Source organism: Phyllobates terribilis, unplaced genomic scaffold (assembly GCF_046119375.1).
Source record: "Phyllobates terribilis strain yellow unplaced genomic scaffold, ASM4611937v1 Scaffold_5__5_contigs__length_657084704, whole genome shotgun sequence".
NCBI lineage: Eukaryota > Metazoa > Chordata > Amphibia > Anura > Dendrobatidae > Phyllobates > Phyllobates terribilis.
This window is the reverse complement of record NW_027362765.1, coordinates 168,878,930-168,898,949: the sequence shown is the minus strand read 5'-3', so window position 1 is coordinate 168,898,949 and position 20,020 is coordinate 168,878,930. Positions and strand designations below refer to the sequence as shown.

The following is a 20,020-nucleotide window of genomic DNA, read 5'->3' as shown; positions in this document are numbered from 1 at the left end:
CTATATATGAGGACAGACCCTGAGCCAGGAATATATATGAGAACAGACCCTGAGCCAGGACCATATGTGAGGACAGACCCTGAGCCAGGACTAAATATGAGGACAGACCCTGAGCCAGGACTATATATGAAGAGGATAGACCCTGAGCCAGGACTATATATGAGGAGGACAGACCCTGAGCCAGGAATATATATGAGGAGGACATGCCCTGTGAGCAGAGTGCAGACCGGTCCTATCACCACATCACATTTAGCCAGTGACTCAGCGCACAGCTCGATAAGATCGACAATCCACTCAGGAGCCTGCGTTTCTCTTCCCGACATCCTTTGCGCTACAGCTTGCCAGTCATTCCCGGACCGGAAGCGGAAGCTGACCTCAGCAGGCACCGGGTTGTAACCATGAAGGAGGCGACGGTTAAACGGCGAGAACCGGAGGATGTGGAGATGAAGGAGGAGGAACCGGCGGCAGTGACCGGGGAGGGAGGGAAGAAAGAGCTGGATAGTGTGACCCTGGAAGGTGTGTGATACTTCATTGTCCCGGTGTACATGGCTCTGTTATTGTGTGCGTCATCTCACGGCAATGATTTCTTGCGCGTTTAACCCCTTAAGGACTGGCGTATATATTCTTATGCCGGGTTACTTGCATTGTTTGTAGAGGATTTTTCTGGACAAGATGAGGTTCTGTTCACAGCTGCGTTTTCAGGTCTGTTTTCCATTCTATTTTAAGAACAGAAGAATGGAGCCATTACATAAAGGCTTCACACTGTAGCATGAGGGCCCCACTGGCCCTAACCACAAGAACCCCGCTGGCCCTAACCATGAGGGTCCATCAGGTCTAGACAGACCCTCTGTGTAGTCAGTGGGGCCCTTTGCTTCTTATTAGTAACAGATCCATCTCCCACGTGACTTCTGTACGCAGCAGAGAAATGGAAACTCCAAAGTCATGTCTGAGTAAACATCGCAAAGTGACAGTCCCCCAAATAAGCTAAAAGCCTCTACAATCTCGAGTAGTCATGTACGCCGATGTTACTGTGACTGCCGATTATTAATCAGACATGCACTGATGAGGAATATTGTAATTATATAACGCCATCATATTGCCTAGCACTTTACAGACATTATGGGCACTGTCCCCATTGGGGCTCACAATCTGACTTCACTATCAGTATGTCTTTAGAGTGTGTGAGAAAAACGTAGAACCTGAAGGAAACCCACGCAAACACGGGGAGAACATACAAACTCCTTGCAGATGTTATCCTTTGTGGTATCTGAACCAAGGAACCCAGTGCTGCAAATCTACAATGCTACCCACTGAGCCACCATGCTGCTCATAGGATACACTCAATATGTTTGTGGTATCTGAACCAAGGACCCCAGTGCTGCAAATCTACAATGCTACCCACTGAGCCACCATGCTGCTCATAGGATACACTCAATATTTTCATATCAGTATGCCAGGAGTAGACTTTATGGGAAAACGCCTATAAGTAATGTGGGATGATCCTAATTTAATATGGGTTCTTTTGTTTTATTTTTTAATACATTGTTAACAGCTTTGAGATTTTGGACTCTCAGTAATTTCTTTAGTAGATTGTCCTGGTTGTATGAAAATGGTGTTTTTTCTAGTAAGTGATGGCATATCGCGAGGATATGGCTTCTTGTAATGATCTCCGGGTGTTTCTTAGATCGTAAGAATGAAAGGGTCTCAGTGATGCGTTTATTTTAAGTGGTGCTCCCGGCAACTCAACTGTGTAGGATGCTGCGGCCGGTAGACGAGTGCAGCTGTACAGAGTGATAACCGTGAAGGGAACGCAACACGGAAACAACCCTTTCGTTTTCTTGATTGGTAGCGATCCCAAAGATTAATCATGAAAGGGGTTGTCCACTGCTACCCCAAAATACTGTATAAATTAAAGGAAAAATCTATATTTCCCAGACTGCCACCGTTCCTCTGCTCTCAGCCCATCTCCTGACATGAACAATGTCACGTGACCACTGCAGCTAATTGCAATTCCTTGTAATATGCCTTCACTTACAGAGATTAGAACAATTAAGTCTTCGAGTACAATGTTTCAGGTAGCACCATTACCTGAGATTATCTATATACTTTGGTAAGAATATTTCATAATTGTATCATTTCTTATGTTCTAGACATTAAGGAGCATGTGAAGCAGATTGAGAAAGCAGTTTCTGGGAAGGAGCCTCGCTTTGTTCTACGTGCCCTGAGAGCATTGCCCTCCACATCACGTCGCCTGAACCCCAATGTGCTTCATAAAGCAATCAGTGGCTTCTTCACATCCAATCCTACCACCCGTGACATGCTGCTGAGCTTCCTGGAGGAGGTGAGAGTGGAAGGATACCTAAAGGGGGTTATCTGGGACTTTTGTCCTATAGAGCTAAGCTCTCATTCGTGTGTCGTTGCTCACTACCTGCCTGTTCTGTCCTGCGACATTCTCTCCCCGAGCAGACGCTTACCGTTCCTGCCAGTATTTCTCCTGCTTCCTGTGATGTCATTTCAAAAAAGCAATTGATTCTCTTCTGCTCTGTTGACAGGGAGTCTCTGCCAACGCCATGTTGATTGACAGACAGCTCCCCGCTGTGTTAGGCTGAGCCAGCTGTCAATCAACATGCCATCGACAATGATGCCCCATAGACAGAGCATAGCGGAAGAGAAGGAACTGCTTTGTCGGTGTGATAGAACAGGAAGAAGGAGTGTCACTGCCAGAAGTGATCTGCAACCGCTTTGAGTCGAGAGAGTTTGTTGCAAGGCAGAACTACCTGCCTATAAGTGCTTAGCCCCATCGGTCCCAGATGACCACTTTAAAAGCAAATTTAGCAAAATTTGTTCTGTGGAATACTTACCCCTGGCATCCAATGAAATTCCAGCTCTCATTTCTCAGTTTTGACAAATCTTTCCCATTATGTCTATCAGCCGATCACATGGACCTGACGTTCTGCACAGTTTTCAGTATTACTTGCTTGCAGTCTATAACTGTTAACCTTTTAGCCTACTTTTATGTTGTCAGTTGATGGACACGGAGGCTGACGTGCAGTTTAGGCCACGAACTGGCAAAGCTGCTTCAGTGCCGTTGCTCCCTGAGGTGGAAGCCTACCTACAGCTACTCCTGGTGATACACCTGATGAACAGCAAACGCTACACTGAGGTGAGAGCATTAGGAGGAGGAATGTCTGACTGTGGGCTGGAGTGGTCATGTAGTCTGTATATGCTTCTCTCATAAAGTTGGATTGACATCTTTAAGCAATGCCTTGGATCTGTGACATAAATCTACAGATCGTGAGGCATATAGACTGGATTTTCACTAGAATTTTTTTTTTTTATGGAGTACCCCCTCTAATTGCCACTGTTCTACTGATTTTCTTTTTTTTTTTTCTGTGCCTCTCCGTTCCAGTGTTATGCCCAATGGTAATAAAGATTAAACTTTTTCCCTTCAACCAAGTGGGCGTATACCACAGACCTTTTTGTGGGCGTTTATTTTTTATCCTCTGTGATGCTAGCTAATCAAAACTCAGGGGTGTCTGAAAATGGGGAAAAGCAAACACCCACAGAGAAGGTCTCAGCTGCAGCCTGGCTCAGTGTTCTGAGTTTTGTCACACGTGACCAGGTTGAGAGCTGTGCAGTCACTGCGTCGTTTCCTGCTGCTGGAGCGCCAGACCTCAGGAGAATTGGCGTGCCAGACCCAAATGTGTTACAGATGATGCTCTGCGTAGCTTTTCTCCAACACTGCTGCTGTACTCTGCTCCGGCACATCAATAGCAGAGAGGGATGTGGTGACTGTGGAGGTGGAGTTCTCAGCTAGTTCATGTGTGAGAAATCTCATCTCAGGAGAAGACCCTGAGCCTGGCTGCAGCTGTGACCTTCTCTGGGGAATTCAGTTTTCTTCTACTTTCCCATGGTCAAACAGGGCATTTTACTAATATTTGCATTACACAAATCTCCTTTTGCAATCCATTGATGACGTATGTGTGAAGACCTGGGGTCTTCTTTGGGCAGAACGCTACTCAAACAACACAGGGTGATGGTAAACAGTGTGGCAATTTATTGAACCACCAGCAATTAATAACATATAGAACAGCCCCAGCAAATACATGAGATGATGCAAAATTAGTCTCACCCTTCCGCTGGCCTGCTGGGATTAGAGGCGTGAGATATGTCGCCAGGTGACCTGATTGTCCCAACCCGGATTCTTCACATCACCCCTGAGGCTGTGTGCCCACGTAGCGTTTTACAAGCGTATATGCTGCGGAATTTCCGCAGCGTAAACGCTTGTGAAACGCTTGGTAATCCATCCCCAATGAGAATCCGCAATTTCAATGCCCATGCTGCAGATTTTTCTGCAGCGGTTTTGATGCGCTCAAAAATCCGCAGCATGTCCATTAATTTTGCGTTTACGCATGCGGAATTGCCTTGTCAATGCAATAAAAAACGCAAGGCAATTCCGCATGTCATAAACGCGCGAAAAACGCTTGCCAAATTCCGCAAGCCTTTTTCCGGGAGTGGACATGCGGAAATGAAGCAGAAATTTTCTGCTTCATTTCTGCAACGTGGGCACATAGCCTGAGAGTTCAGCAGTGGTCAGTGGAGCAGTTCTGTATCTTTCTAGCCAAGGCTGTGGTCCCTTAGTCTCTCATCCTGTAGTGTCTCTCTGAACAGATGCAGAGATCCCCTTTTTATAGTCTGTCCTTTCACAGGTCAAGGGTCAGAGATCATGATATTAATTTACAATGCTCGAATATCCACAGCTTTTTTTTCCCCCCACCCCAATGTTCACTGGCAAACTCCCTACAATGATGTTTAACATATCTTAGCAGACGTTCATTGTTCAGCGTCCCTGTATGGCAGACGATACATTGTAAGAGCTGATCAAAGATGTTGATAACAGCCATTCATCAATCACCAATATCACCTCAAGTGATCAGCATTCAGGTTTAAACAAGCAATAGTCTAGAGAAACAAGAAGACCATAGGTTAAAAAGTCAACATAAAAATAAAGGTAATTGCTCTTGGCTATCAGAAAGTATGTCTGGCATAATTAAGAAGAAGGGCTGTGTCGCCACAGTATGCTTTCCCCAAAACTATCTGTTAATTTCATCCTAATTTTTGCACATTTGAAGTATGATTATTCTTATTCTTCTTCCATTTCTATCACTTGCAGGCACAGAAGGTGTCTGATGACTTAATGCAGAAGATCAGCCCCCAGAACCGGCGAGCTCTTGATATAATAGTTGCAAAGTGCTACTACTACCACTCTCGTATCTATGAATTCCTCAACAAGCTGGATGTTGTCAGAAGGTAGCATTTTACTATACCCCACATGATATCTGTGTGGCTGCTTATTTTTCAGTCTATCTGCTGCTCTTAGCCAAGCAAGAGTTTCACAGTAAATAGAAAAAAATAGAGAAAATTTCATAAGTTCTTAAATACCTTTAATTAGAAAATCACTCTCATTTTGTCTGAGGAGATAATCACTTTAGTGCATAAGAATGTCCACCATCTTGCTACACCAACAGCAATCTGTCGTAGACTGTTAATAGGGCAGGAGCCGGTGAGCATGTGCAGTAGGAGGCCGTCTCCTTCCTTCATGTATAGGAAGATATGCTTCTAGTGTATATTCTAATACTGGAGCCAGGGGCGATTAGGGAAGAAGAGGCTGTTTGCTGTCCACCATGTCTTTCTGAATGCTGAGCGACTGCTGTGACCTGGATATCACTTATACCACATACTTTCAAACTATGTGGTGCAGGTGACCAGACAAACCCTTAAAGGGGTATTTCCATCTCCAACATTCTACCCCAATATGTAGTAGGTGTAATAATAGCAAATACTTCCAATTAGAAATGTAGTATAGTTCTTCTGATCTGCTATGTCGCTTAACCCATGTGCAGGGCTTTTCAGTAGCTTAGCTATCCATGGTTACAATCACTAATAGTGATGAGCGAACGTGCGCAGGTAACGTGTTGTCCAAGTATCTTGGGCATGTTCGGTTAATATGTTGGAGTCCCTGCAGCTGCATGTTTTGCGGCTGTTAGACAGCCGCAACACGTGGGGATTGCTTGTTTGTTAGGCAATCCCTGCATGTGTTGCTCTGTCTAACAGCCACAAAACATGCAGCCGCAGGGACTCCAACATATTAACCGAACATGCCCAAGATATTCAGATAACATCCGAGCACTTTCGATCATCACTAATAACTAACTCACTATAAGAATGGTCATAACCATGGATACTTAAAGGGATATTCCCATCATCAAGCTACTCTCCCAATATGTAGTAGGTATAATAATAATATTAGCAAATACCTCCAATTAGTAATGTAGTATAGTTTTTTTGATTCACACTGTTTTTCTTCATGTGCAGGCATTTTAGGACCTTAGGTATCCATGGTTACGACCACTAGCAGCTAACTAACGGTCAGGAATCCATGGTTACGACCACTAATGTAGTGACAGTTAGCTGCTAGTGGTCATAACCAGGGATTCCTAAGGTCCTTCAGTGCCTGCACATGAGGAAAGAGACAGCGAATCAGAAAAACTATACTACATTTCTAATTGGAGGTATTTTCTAATATTACTACATTTACTACATATTAGGATAGGATCTTGGAGATGGGAATACCCCTTTTTAAGCTGCTGCAGTGTACATGGGCTAAGCGATATAGCGAATCAGAAGAACTACTAAATTTCTAATTGGAGGTATTTTCTATTTAATAATAATTAATAATATATTACTCCTACGTATTGGGATAGGATCTTGGAGATGATAATACCCCTTTTAGTGTGAAATTTCAAGATTGCTACTGTTCCATTCAAAGGCTGTTCGGTTGATGATAGTCGGATCTCTCCATGTAGTTCTCCTTTTTAGCTGAATGCCAGGTGCTGTAAATAACGTCCACCACATTCCCAAACCTATGTCTTGGGAGCTGTATAGTTGGAGCTATTAGAGTGTGTGGACATGCGGTTTTCCTAGGCGAAGCAACTTACAGAAAAAGCGGTCAGTTTCGCTAGTGATCTTACCAATGTTTTGGTTGTTTTTTTTTTCTTACAGAGGCTCTGTCGCCATTGTCTCTTCTCTATACTTTCAGCTATAAAGAATAAATGGCTTCTAAATGAAGCCTACCAAACAATGAACATGTTACTACTTTTAACAGTTTCACAGTTTTCAAAAGTTTTTAAAGTAACTAAAGACTACATGTGCACTGCAATGTTGGCTTTCGATTTTTGTGCATTTTTTTTTTTTTTTTTTTTGCGGAATCCACCTGAAAAGGACGTCATGTGCACATACCCATAAACAGTTAGAACAAAGACTTCTAAGGGCATCTTGTAATGTGTCTGTTTTATGCCAGGATTCCAAGGGGGAGCGTTTCTTGCGCGGAGTGACATGTTAAGCATATCAAGGCGAGGAGACTTTTAAGCCGCAATGCTCCTCTGGGAAATATGCAAACTGTCCCTTCAGAGAGGAAGAGGACTAGAACTCTAGTGCCACCTATAGGAAGTAGAAATCCTAAAAGTCAATATTGACTCTTTTAACAAACCTGGTAACATAAATTAGGATAAAAGCCAGAATCTCACAAGTCATTTGACAAGGCTCGTTAAAGAGTCTATATTGAGGATTGCTACATCCTATAGGTGGCACTACAGTTCTAATCCTCTTCCACTCTGAAGAGACAATTTGTTTCCTGCTAGAGACTCATTCACAATGTGCACTATAATCTCCTGCTATAGTATAGTGCACCAGATCTCCACTTCTGGCACAGAAGTGGAATAATTGAAGGAATCTGTCCTGGAAAGGTTCTGTATGGTTGTCCATGGAGGCTTCTATATTGCCAAGGTCAACACTATTGGATATTTTAGTTGGCACGTAATGAACATAGAATGTATTTAATGCCAGGCAATTGAGATGTAATTGTAAAAGGTGAGGAAAGAGTTCTACAGTTATTATGCAGATGTATAACAAATTAGAAGTGTGCTTATAAATAACATTTTTCAGCTTCCTGCATGCAAGACTGCGCACAGCCACACTCCGCCATGATGCGGATGGACAAGCCACACTTCTTAACCTGCTACTCAGAAACTACTTACAGTACAACCTGTATGACCAGGCAGAAAAACTGGTGTCTAAGTCTGTCTTCCCTGAGCAAGCTAACAACAACGAGTGGGCCAGATACTTGTATTACACAGGTAAGTAGTCCTGGAAAATGTGGATCAGACGGTGCTAAGACTTGGTTTATATTGAATTCCATTGTTAGGATTGCTGTGTTGTTCTCATGGGTTGATTCTGCCCAAAACATAAGTTCCATGAAGATCTAATTTTACTTGCCTCCCTGGAAGAAAAAATGTCCACTCTGTGATGTCTAAAACCCAGTGGAACAGGGTCTGTAGATAATTCATAGAATCGTTTTGCAATGTTGTACAGAAATAGGAATGGTTTTTTTTTTCTGTGATTTCAGCAATTTAACATCAATAAGGAGAAAAATGCAAGCCATTAAAATCATTATAATTTTTTTTTAGTATATACACCGACAATATTAAAAACCATATCAGAAAAATGAGACCCCACAAGCAAAAGTAAGAAAATGGGGGACCCCTGCTGAGCAGAAATTAAGCCATAGTCGTAACTTTGCTGCAATATATGTAAGTCAGAAGGAGTAAATCTAAGTGTGGGTAACATGAGTGTACGTAAATGGTATAGGAAGTAAGGCAATAGACAGTGCTATGTATAAGGTTAAGTACAAAAGTAAAGTCAGAACTTTTAGAGCATAATAAATACCCACATATCTCAAGTGGCAGCAAGGTAATTGGGGAGACCCACCGCACCCGATGCGTGTTTTGCAAGGAACGCTTTGTCCAGGGGTCCTTCATCCTTGCTGCATAGTTTCCTACTATGGCTTAATTTCTGCTCTGCAGGTGTCCCCCGTTTTCTTACTTTTGCTTGTGGTGTCTCATTTTCCTTATGTTTTTTAATATTTTGTGTGTGTGTGTATACTAAATAAATAAAGGACTAAGGACCCTTGGACGAAGCTCTGCTTGCGAACGGGCATCTAGTGCGGCGGGACTCTAATTACCTCGTTGCAGTTTTGGAGATATGACTGACTTTACTTTTGTATTTAACCTTTTATATAGGAGACTTACTTAGATATAACACTGTTGATTGCCTTTCTCCCTATAACATTTACTTATACTCTTGTGTTACCCGCACGTCTACTCCTTCTGACTTGCACATATTGCAGCAAGGTTCCTACTATGCTTTAATTTCTGCATTTAAGCCTTACTGCATGGGTTGTAAATTTAGGTGTTTATGCAATATTCTTTAGTTAAAAGTTGGAAAGTGTTATCTATCTCTGTACTGCTCGTAGTATTGCCACTTACACCCATTACGTGATGTATTCCCTCAGGCCGCATTAAAGCCATTCAGTTGGAGTATTCTGAAGCGAGAAGGACCCTAACGAATGCTCTAAGAAAAGCTCCCCAGCATACAGCAGTGGGCTTTAAACAGACAGTGAGTAATTGATTCCTATCCAATTCTTATTCCAAGTGAATTGAGATCCTGGCGTGTAAATATGTGCAATCTGATCCTGTCTTCTCAGGTTCACAAGCTTCTGATTGTGGTGGAGCTGTTATTGGGAGAAATTCCAGATCGTCTTCAGTTCAGACAACATACATTGAAAAGGTCTTTAATGCCTTATTTTCTGCTTACGCAAGGTAAGAGATTCATTCACTTTTCTTTTCCTGACATTCATCTTTAGAAGTAAACTGCAGGGATTTTGAATAGATCTTGATTGCAAAAGAAAAATAAGTGCTTAATGCAGACCTGCTCTTGTGCTTATTAGTGATGCACCCACACATTATTCACATCTTCGGTTGATGTCAGTGAACATGCTTTGAAGAAAAAACTAATCTAAAATTGTGAAGGAGGTTTCCTTATTACTGAGAATGCGATGCAAGATTAGTGAAAAGAAACAAAAAGCTGATTCTTGTTTTCCAGCTGTGCGTACAGGCAACCTGTCCAAATTCAATCAGGTGCTGGAGCAGTTCTGTGAGAAGTTCCAGACAGATGGTACATACACGCTCATCATCCGGCTGAGGCACAACGTCATCAAGACAGGTAGGAAGATGTTCTCTCTCAAAGATCGACATGTTTGGCAGAAATTTTATTATTCGCTCCCTTTTAAAATGTGGTTATTCCCTATAGACATCTCTAAATTTTTGAGTATATGGGAGAGATACCTGATGGCTAATGAAGTTGTTTTGTGTTGTGGATGGCAATGGAGAGCTATAGGATAGAGGTGCTTAAAGGGTTTTCCAAGTTTTTAGAAAGAATCTACCATCAATATACATAGGTTGAAAAAAAATGTATATGTATTCTTACCCATTTAATCTTTGCTGTTTTAGTGCCATATCTCTCTGGTCTTCTTCTGTTTTAGCTGGCTGCATTTGTGACGTCTTGTATACCCCACATGAAGTAGCCCATCACTGGCCTCGGCTGTATTATGCTATACCGCTGTGGCCAGTGATTTCCTACAGCGGTCACTTGCTATATTAGTGTTCTGACCGTAGCAGCTAAGGCAAGGTAAAAAATAAAAGAAGCAGATATGAACTGCAGGGCTTGAGCAGCAAGGGTTACATAGATTTAGCTAGGAAAAAGACCTTTCAAAGGGTCTCACAAGTGACCATACTCTATGGAACAGAATGAAAAACTGCATTTTGGGGCCTGGAGCACCTTTTCTTTACATGGTGGGCCATTTATTTGGGTGGCTCACGTGATGCTACAGTTCAGGGAAAATGTCAGACAAGGCATGGCTTCCCTGGTGTTAACAGCTGTTTGTCAAGGGCTAGAGAAGCCAGATGTGGGACAGTCAGCTGATTACCATGGGGAGGAAGGTGAAGGTGGGTGTCATTTGATCATAAGCCAAGATTCCAGTGGAAGCCACGGCCTAGAAATAAGACAAAGGTCCCGATTCATCAAGATCCCTGTTTTTGACGTCAGTCTAGAGGGGCCGTGCTGGCTCAGGCCTCTTAATGATTCTGCTCATCTGAAAAATGTTGGTGACTGTTAATGCTGCTTGTCATGAATCTGATATACGGGGGTTGACATGTCCTGGTTGGCCCCAGCTGGATGACTACAGTGCGAAATCGCCAAAAGTTGCGACTCAAGTTTCACCGACATTTTGTGACATTTCAATGCTTTTTACACCAGAAGTCTGTTGTATAAGCTTTAAATCTGGGTCCACAATCTTCATAGAGCCAGTTGTTTTGTCTTTCTGTCTGTTGTGTGAGCCTTTAATAATGGTTCCCTGTGTTTTTAAGGTGTGCGTATGATCAGCCTGTCATACTCTCGAATTTCATTGCCTGACATTGCTCAGAAATTACAGCTGGACAGTCCAGAGGATGCAGAGTTCATAGTGGCTAAGGTGAGTGGGTGTAAATGTAGTTGGACATCTGTGGGATACGCCTTCCACATTTATGGTCCATTTTTTAGACAGAAGTTGTTCAGGTGTTCTGTCAGTGGTAAAGGAGTTGTCCACCACCGGACCTCTTTTGCTTAATCACTTCAGGCCTCTTAGATAATAAAACAATCTAATACTCTCCTACTCCAGAGCTGGTGTTCTAGCAATGTCGACGCTGCTATTCCTGGTGGGTCATGTGCTCATCAATATCCCGACAGAGAGGACGACCACTTTGATGAAATAGTAAAGTCTGCAACCAATGAGCGACTGTTGGTTGGCTGCAGCGGTCATGTGAAACAACATCAGGTGACCGCTAGGAATAGCAGAGCCGACTTTCGCTGGAACGGCACCGCTGCAGGAGGGAAGTATAGATTGTTTTTATCTACTGTGGTACCCACAAAGTGATTTAAGTAGAGGTGGACTGCCACTTGTAGTAACATTTTTATTTTTTTGTTTATTGCAGGCAATACGTGATGGAGTCATTGAAGCCAGTATTAATCACGAGAAGGGGTACGTCCAGTCTAAAGAGATGACAGATATCTATTCTACAAGGGAACCTCAGCTTGCCTTCCATCAACGCATTTCATTCTGCCTAGACATACACAATATGTCTGTCAAGGTAATGATCGCACAGATATATATTGCAAAGAAATATTGCTTTTCTAATGCTTCATACAGTCAGCCCTGTGTACGTCGTGCAGTAGTTATACTCTGCCTGTGCCAAAGTATTTAACAATATTAATATTTCATTTCCAGTTTCTTTTCTGGATCATTTTAGAATGTGTTTCTTCTGTGTAGTCTCTTTTATTAGAGAAACATTCTTATATATGTCAAAGTAAAATGTTTTGCACATCTTATAAATGCTTCTTTCCATTTTCCTTCAATAGGCCATGAGATTTCCCCCCAAATCCTACAACAAAGACTTGGAGTCAGCTGAGGTGAGCATCCGGAGCCGGAAACATTGATGCTGGAGCTCTGTCATGAGAGAGGGTGTTTCTGTGGTTTGTGTACAGTCAAACATTGTCAAATAGATTACTACTTTTGAATACGAAACCCCTGATCTCAATTGTCTTATTTTATATATATTGACCCTTTCTGTGATGTGACCACCCCTATATTTTACTGTAATTTTAGACTTTTCAACGTATACAGAAGATAAGTTAGTGAATATGCAATGGGGCTGATTTACTAAGGAGGTTTTTTTTTTTGTTTTTGTTTTTACCCACAAAACTCAATTTTAAACTACTTATACAGTTCTATTGGTGACTTAGACACCACAAAAATAATTTCTGCAGTATAGATTTCCCTTTTAATTGTACCGAAAATTAATTTTATTGCAAATGAAGGCTCCTCAGTTGACATTTGGCATGGCAAAGGGCTAAGTGCACAATTCCACCCCCACAACCAACATACCATGCACACTGCCTGAATTAAATCCTCAGCCCTGCATGTAGGGTATGCACTGACACTTCAGGAGCCCTGCAATGGAGTGTGCACAGTGTCAGAGCGGCCACACTCGTCTCACTTTCCCGTCTGCAAGACTGTGATCCTGCCAGCAGGTATATGCAATAATAAATGCAGTTTTTCTATGCAAATAAAGAAAGGATGGCTGTATTGCAGGCATGACATTTATAGGGGCCAAGTTCTCTTTAGTACTGTAATTAAAGTACAATCACAATTGCAAAAAAAGTTGAGATGCTATCTAAAATGTAAAGAAAACGAGAATACAATGATTTGAAAATCAACAGAACATAGAACACATCAGACAGAAGTTGAAATTTAGCCATTTTTTTCCATTTCATTTGAAACAATTAACTCCTTTTGGTGGCAGCAACATATCTCCAAGTTGGGACAGGGTTAATAAAAGGTTGAAAATGTAAGTAGTACTAATGAATGACAGCTGGAGGATTACCTTTCAACTAAGTCACATAACTGCATAAAAAAGCAGGTTAGAGAGGCAGAGTCTCAGAAGCAAAGATGGTCAGAAGTTCACCAATCTGAACAACTGCGTCTGTTAACTGTGGAACGATTTAAGAAAAATGTTCCTCAACGTAAATACTTTAAATATCCCATAATCTACAGTACATAATATCCTCAAAAGATTCAGAGATTCTGGAGAAATCCATGTACCAAGGCCAGTGGTAAATATTGGATGCTCCTGATCTATGGCCCCTCAGATGGCCCTGAATTAAAAACACGCTTGATTCAGTCATTCAAATCACTGCACGGGCTCAGAGATAGTTTCAGAAATCATTCTGTGGACACCGTTTGCGGTGCAATCCACAAATGCAATTTAAAGCTGTACAAGAAGAAGCCATATACAGTTATATGAAATAGTTTGTGCACCCCTATTAATCTTAAGCTTAATGTTTTCTTAAAATTGGTGTTTTTGCAACAGCTATTTCAGTTTGATATATGTAATAACTGTTGGACACAGTAATGTGTCTGCCTTGAAATGAGGTTTATTGTGCTAACAGAAAATGTGCAATCTGCATTCAAACAAAATTTGACAGGTGCATAAGTATGGGCACCCTTATCATTTTCTTCTTTTAAATACTCCTACCTACTTTTTACTGACTTACTAAAGCACTTTTTTGGGTTTTGTAACCTCATTGAGCTTTGAACTTCATAGGCAGGTGTATGCAATCATGAGAAAAGCTACTTACAGTGGCCACTTGCAAGTTGTTCTCCTGTTTGAATCTCCTCGGAAGAGTGGCATCATGGGCTCCTCAAAACAACTGTCAAATGATCTGAAAACAAAGATTATTCAACATAGTTGTTCAGGGGAAGGATACAAAAAGCTGTCTCACAGATTTAACCAGTCAGCTTCCACTGTGAGGAACATAGTAAGGAAATGGAAGAACACAAGGACAGTTCTTGTTAAGGCCAGAAGTGGCAGGCCAAGAAAAACATCAGAAAGGCAGAGAAGAAGAATGGTGAGATCAGTCAAGGACAATCCTCAGACCACCTCCAGAGAGCTGCAGCATCAACTTGCTGCAGATGGTGTCACTGCATCGGTCAACTATACAACGCACTTTGCACAAGGAGAAGCTGTATGGGAGAGTGATGCGAAAGAAGCCGTTTCTGCAAGCACGCCACAAACAGAGTCGGCCCAGGTATGCAAAAGCACATTTGGAGAAGCCAATTTCTTTTTGGAAGAAGGTCCTGTGGACTGATGAAACCAAGATTGAGTTGTTTGGTCATACAAAAAGGTGTTATGCATGGCGGCAAAAAAACACAGCATTCCAAGAAAAACACTTGCTACCCACAGTAAAATTTGGTGGAGGTTCCATCATGCTTTGGGGCTGTGTGGCCAATGCCGGCACCGGGAATCTTGTTAAAGTTGAGGGACGCATGGGTTCCACTTAGTATCAGCAGATTCTTGACAATAATGTTCAAGAATCAGTGATAAAGTTGAAGTTACGCAGGGGATGGATCTTTCAGCAAGACAATGATCCAAAACACCGCTCCAAATCTACTCAGGCATTCATGCAGAGGAACAATTACAATGTTCTGGAATGGCCATCCCAGTCCCCAGACCTGAATATCATTGAACATCTGTGGGATCATTTGAAGAGGGCTGTCCATGCTCAGCGACCATCAAACTTAACTGAACTGGAATTGTTTTGTAAAGAGGAATGGTCAAAAATACCTTCATCCAGGATCCAGGAACTCATTAAAAGCTACAGGAAGCGACTAGAGGCTGTTATTTTTGCAAAAGGAGGATCTACTAAATATCAATGTCACTTTTCTGGTGCGGTGCCCATACTTATGCACCTGTCAAATTTTGTTTGAATGCAGATTGCACATTTTCTGTTAGTACAATAAACCTCATTTCAAGGCAGAAACATTACTGTGTCCAACAGTTATTACATATATCAAACTGAAATAGCTGTTGCAAAAACACCAATTTTTATAAAACATTAAGCTTAAGATTAATAGGGCTGCCCAAACTTTTTCATATAACTGTATCATCAAAACCCAGAAATCTGCCATCTTCTCTGGGCCCAAGCTCATTTTAAATGGATTGGGGCAAAATGAAAAACTGGTCCGTGGTCAGATAAATCAAAATGTGAAATTCTTTATGGAAGCAACAGATGTAATCAGCACACTGTTGAAAAACCTTCATCTCTGGTATGGGGTTGCTTTAGTGCCTATGTCACGGGCAGATTACACATCTTGAAAGTCAGTATCAGTGCAGAGCATTATATAGAGGTTTTAGAACAACATATGCTCCCATCCAGACAATGTCCATTTCAGGGAAGACTTTGCATATTTCAGCAAGACAATGCTACACCATATACTGCATCCATCACAACAGCATGGCTTCACAGAAGAAGAGTACTGGTGATGAACTGGCCGCCTGGAGTCCAGACCTTTCACCACTGTTTACAGATTATTGGGGGATGCTACACAATGGTAGAAATGGTCCGGGCTCAACTTTTTTGAGATGTGTTGCTGCCATTAATTTCTAATTTAGACATTTTTCAACTTGATTTGAAAAAAAATACTTTCACCTTTTTGATCTGTGTTCTATGTTCTGTTGTGAATAAAATTTGGTTATAAGAGCTCCAAATCATTGCATTCTTGTTTTCTTTACATTTTACACCACGTCCTAACTCTTTTTGAAATTGTGGTTGGACTTTTAAATTGTCTTTGGGGTGACAGACTCCCCTTTTGAATTTGTACCACTATTTGGCACAACTTAATTGACCAAAGTAATCCAAATTTAACCACACGCCCTGCTCTGTCACCTTCAAATAGACCTCACCTCACCGTTCAGTATATCTAAACACACTAAATGTGGTGCAAGGCATGAAAGTGTGAGAACTTATCTATCTATCTCTACACCTTGTACCACATTTATTGTGTTTAGATATGCTGAACAATTAGGTAAAAGAGAAGCGCCATATGTGTGTGTATCCATCTTGGCTTTTTATATAGCCTTGGCGCTTCTTTTAGTTATGAGCCAATAAAACTCTTGGAAAGCCCAGGGGGCTTATAGGTAGAAAAACACCAACTAGTTGAAGATATCTGGTATTTTAGTCGGTAGCTAAAATGTAAAAACATGGAGGATACCCTGTACAGTATCTAGAGCAGGGGCAGACACTGGCAGCTTGGGGCCCCTGTGCAAGAAACATCTGGGGCCCCCTCTCCATATATACTGTGTGTATATATTTTATTATGTAGTCTCCTCTCTTATGTATATATTACTGTCCCTCATTACATAGTGCCCTCTCTTGTTATGTACAGCACCGTACCTTATTGCATAGATTCTTCTTATGTACAACATCGTACCTTACATCAGGACTGTGGAGTCTGTAAGTCAAACCTCCGACTCCTCAATTTCCCGGACTCCCAACTCCACGATTCCGAATCCACAGCACTGCCTCACTACTGAGCATGCATTTGTACATAAAGTGCAGCACAGATTCATCTCAGCTAAAAGCCTAAATCCTTAGATCAGGAATAGAACAGACATTTATAGGACATTTCATAACTTCCCAAATTATTATGAAAAAATTTACAGTACATCCAGCATTGTACTACTGTACCCAATTTATATATTATCGGTCCATTATATTCCGACTCCAAGACTCCGACTCCACAGCCCTTACATATCGGATTCTTTTGTTATTTATGTCGTCCCCGTTTTCATTTCATAGTGTTCCCCTCTTGTTAGATATGAAATGACGGCTGATGGAACATAGTACAGCTTCTTTTCTGATGGACTGGTCTTGTAGGCAGATGCTGCCCCATCAGCAGTCATTTTATTTTAGATCGAACAGTAGAGGACTCTATGTAATAAAGAGAGGGTGCTGTGCATAACAAAAATAATGAATACGCTATGTAAATGACGGTGCTATATATAACGAGATAATACTATGTAATAATGGGACGTCGCTGTACATAAGAGGACACCATGTAATAAGGGACGGCAGTATACATAACTAGAGAGGATGGTATGTAGTAAGGGGACTGCCATTAAGGATGGTGCTATATATAACAAGAAAGTACGCTATATATACTAAGGGACTGTGCTAAACATAAGTGAGTACACTATATACTAATTTCCGCCAACCAATAAATATCAGTCTTTGTGATTCACCTCCCAATTCATTTTAAGGCTATGTGCACATGTTGTGATTTTTCGGCATAGATTTGTGCAGCGTTTTACAGTACAATATATTCCTACAGAAACAATGTGTCACACTTATCATAGATAAAACATCTTTATTTTCATGTGTCTAGGAGTTAATCAGATTGAGATTCATATTGATATATACTTATATGCATCCATTCATTCCTGTATAAATCATTGACATTTGATCCTCTTTTATTATATTTGCATACCCCAACCCATGGATCTTCGTTTTCATGTCTTGTATTTCCCTGATTTTATTTTACAGTAATTATTTGATATATTTTTAAGAGATTCAATAAAATATATTTTTATGTAGAAGTGTGACACATCGTTTCTGTAGGGATATATAATTTTGATTGTGCATACTTTATGATTTCTTTGTAAATAGGTTATCTCTGTTTTACAGTAAAAGCTAAGGGAATGAGGTTTCTGAAATCTCATGCACTTATTTTTTTTTCTTGCAGATTAATCTCTGCAACATGTCAATTCTTGTGGCATATTTCACACATACTAATGAGTAGATGGAAAAATACTAAACAAAAGCACGTATAAAACGGCAAAAAAACGTGTATTTTATGCTGCATTTTTTCCTGCCAACATATCAAAATTTACAGAAGAATTTTGTACTGCAAATCCCGAACCATGTGCACATGCCTGTACTCCCTGTCCTATGTTCCTCTTCATCCCCATTTATTAGAAGTCCCTGATGGAATCTTAATGAATTGGGGGGCGGGAGAATATGTTATCAGGTTCTTGTAATGATTTGGGGGGTAGAAGAGGATGCTATCAGGTACTTGTCAGAATTTGGATATGGGCCCTTATAGTGATCTAGATTCTATAAAAACATGTATTCATCCCTCCATATAATGTCACCTGCATGGTATAATGTCCCCCATCCTTGGCTCCTTCGTGGTATAATTGCCCCTTCCTGGTATGTTTTCCAGTCTGGTCCCCTTCATGGTATAATTTCCACCACACTGATCCCCTTCATGGTATAATGTTCACTGTTCTGTTCTTTTCCACCACATTAAAAACTGCAAACTATTATTCTTACCTTCCTCCATTCCAATTACGGGTGGTGGTCTCTTTTAAAGCTGACTCAGGAGCTGGCCGCTGCCTTTGTCTTGTCTGCCATGGTGCATGATGTTACTGCCATGCTCTGCCTGTGATGGGCACGCTGAGATGCAATGTGAATTACTGTGCAGGGAGCCGACGGGTCCCCCTCCACCTCTGGGCCCCGGTGCAGCTGTACATTGGTTGCACCAGCAGTATGTCCACCCCTGTCTACAGTCATACATGTAATGTACAAACACGGAGGATGCCCTGTACACTATGCAGTATCTAGAGCTGTACATGTAACACTTGAGCTGTACATAACTGTATATTTTTTCCTCCATCACTGATCTGACCTTTTTCTGTCCACAGGAGCGACGTGAAAGGGAGCAGCAGGATTTAGAATTTGCTAAAGAGATGGCAGAAGATGATGATGATGGATTCCCGTGACCGTCGCTTTTAGCTATGCTTACATTTATGTTAAATTTATATAGGGTTTTTTTGGGGTCTTGGTTTGAAGCCTCTCCAAGTGTGTCCAGCACTCCCCTCCATATTGGTCATTCTAGAAAAAAAAAAAATAACTGCATGTCTATTCAGTGGAGTTGACAGGTTACACAAACACTGACACAATGTCAGCACTGGCTTTTCCTAATGCAGTTATGGTGGGGTTTTTATTTTATTTTTTTTTATTCCATCTGAAATAGAGAATTATTCTCCTTTCCTTATAACCCACTCATGGTTTCCAACAGAACTACACTGTACTGTATGAAGCTGGCATAATATGGTGTATTAATGACGCCATCCTGGCGAGCCCTCACTAATATGAAAATAAAGCCAGTGTCATGTAGTCGACCCCCAATATCATTCTTCTTAATGTTTATGCCTATTTACACAAGGATGTAAGGGCCCATTTTACAAATTGTACCTATTATTTTACTATTCTTTTTAGTAAAAGATTCACTTGTTCAGATGACCAGGAGTCATTCGCTTATGAACAGAATCTTGTACATCCAATTATAATTTTTTTTAACAAACAAGACTGTAAGGCGAGGACATGTATCACATTTTCATTTTGCTCTTTAGTGATTCATTAAAAGCTGTTTGTAACCAAATTTGGTGTTTGCAGAACCCTTGAATTGTATGACATAGTATATTTGTGTATTGCTGTCACTGGCCAGCAGGGGGAGATATAGACACCAGTTGTGCCCACATGTCCACGTCATTTCACAGTATTGTCAGAAAATGCAGAGACTATAATCTGAACAATAGAATTCAACTGTCGGGACCAATGAAGGCGTTCTGCTGAAATACTATATTAAGAGCTAAGAATCTGCATGTCAATCATGCCTTACTCCTGTATT

General features: G+C 41.2%; 1 protein-coding gene across 1 annotated transcript; it reads left to right on the top strand.

Annotated features, from left to right (window-relative positions):
* Positions 1-309: 309 nt before the first annotated feature.
* PSMD3 (proteasome 26S subunit, non-ATPase 3) lies at positions 310-19,771 on the top strand. The gene is made up of 12 exons (XM_073683388.1): positions 310-516; positions 2,151-2,341; positions 3,026-3,163; positions 5,174-5,310; positions 8,005-8,195; positions 9,410-9,513; positions 9,602-9,716; positions 10,000-10,119; positions 11,322-11,425; positions 11,925-12,080; positions 12,349-12,399; positions 19,032-19,771. The coding sequence occupies exons 1-12, from the start codon at positions 399-401 to the stop codon at positions 19,107-19,109; spliced, it is 1,503 nt and encodes a 500-aa protein (XP_073539489.1). The 5' UTR covers positions 310-398; the 3' UTR covers positions 19,110-19,771.
* Positions 19,772-20,020: the final 249 nt, after the last annotated feature.

Excerpts from the sequence above, each read along its gene's own strand:
- PSMD3 (XM_073683388.1), top strand. The coding sequence starts at position 399 with ATGAAGGAGGCGACGGTTAAACGGCGAGAACCGGAGGATGTGGAGATG. Across the intron at positions 10,120-11,321 it reads GCACAACGTCATCAAGACAG|GTGTGCGTATGATCAGCCTG; the intron begins GTAGGAAGATGT and ends TGTGTTTTTAAG. Across the intron at positions 12,081-12,348 it reads TACACAATATGTCTGTCAAG|GCCATGAGATTTCCCCCCAA; the intron begins GTAATGATCGCA and ends TTCCTTCAATAG.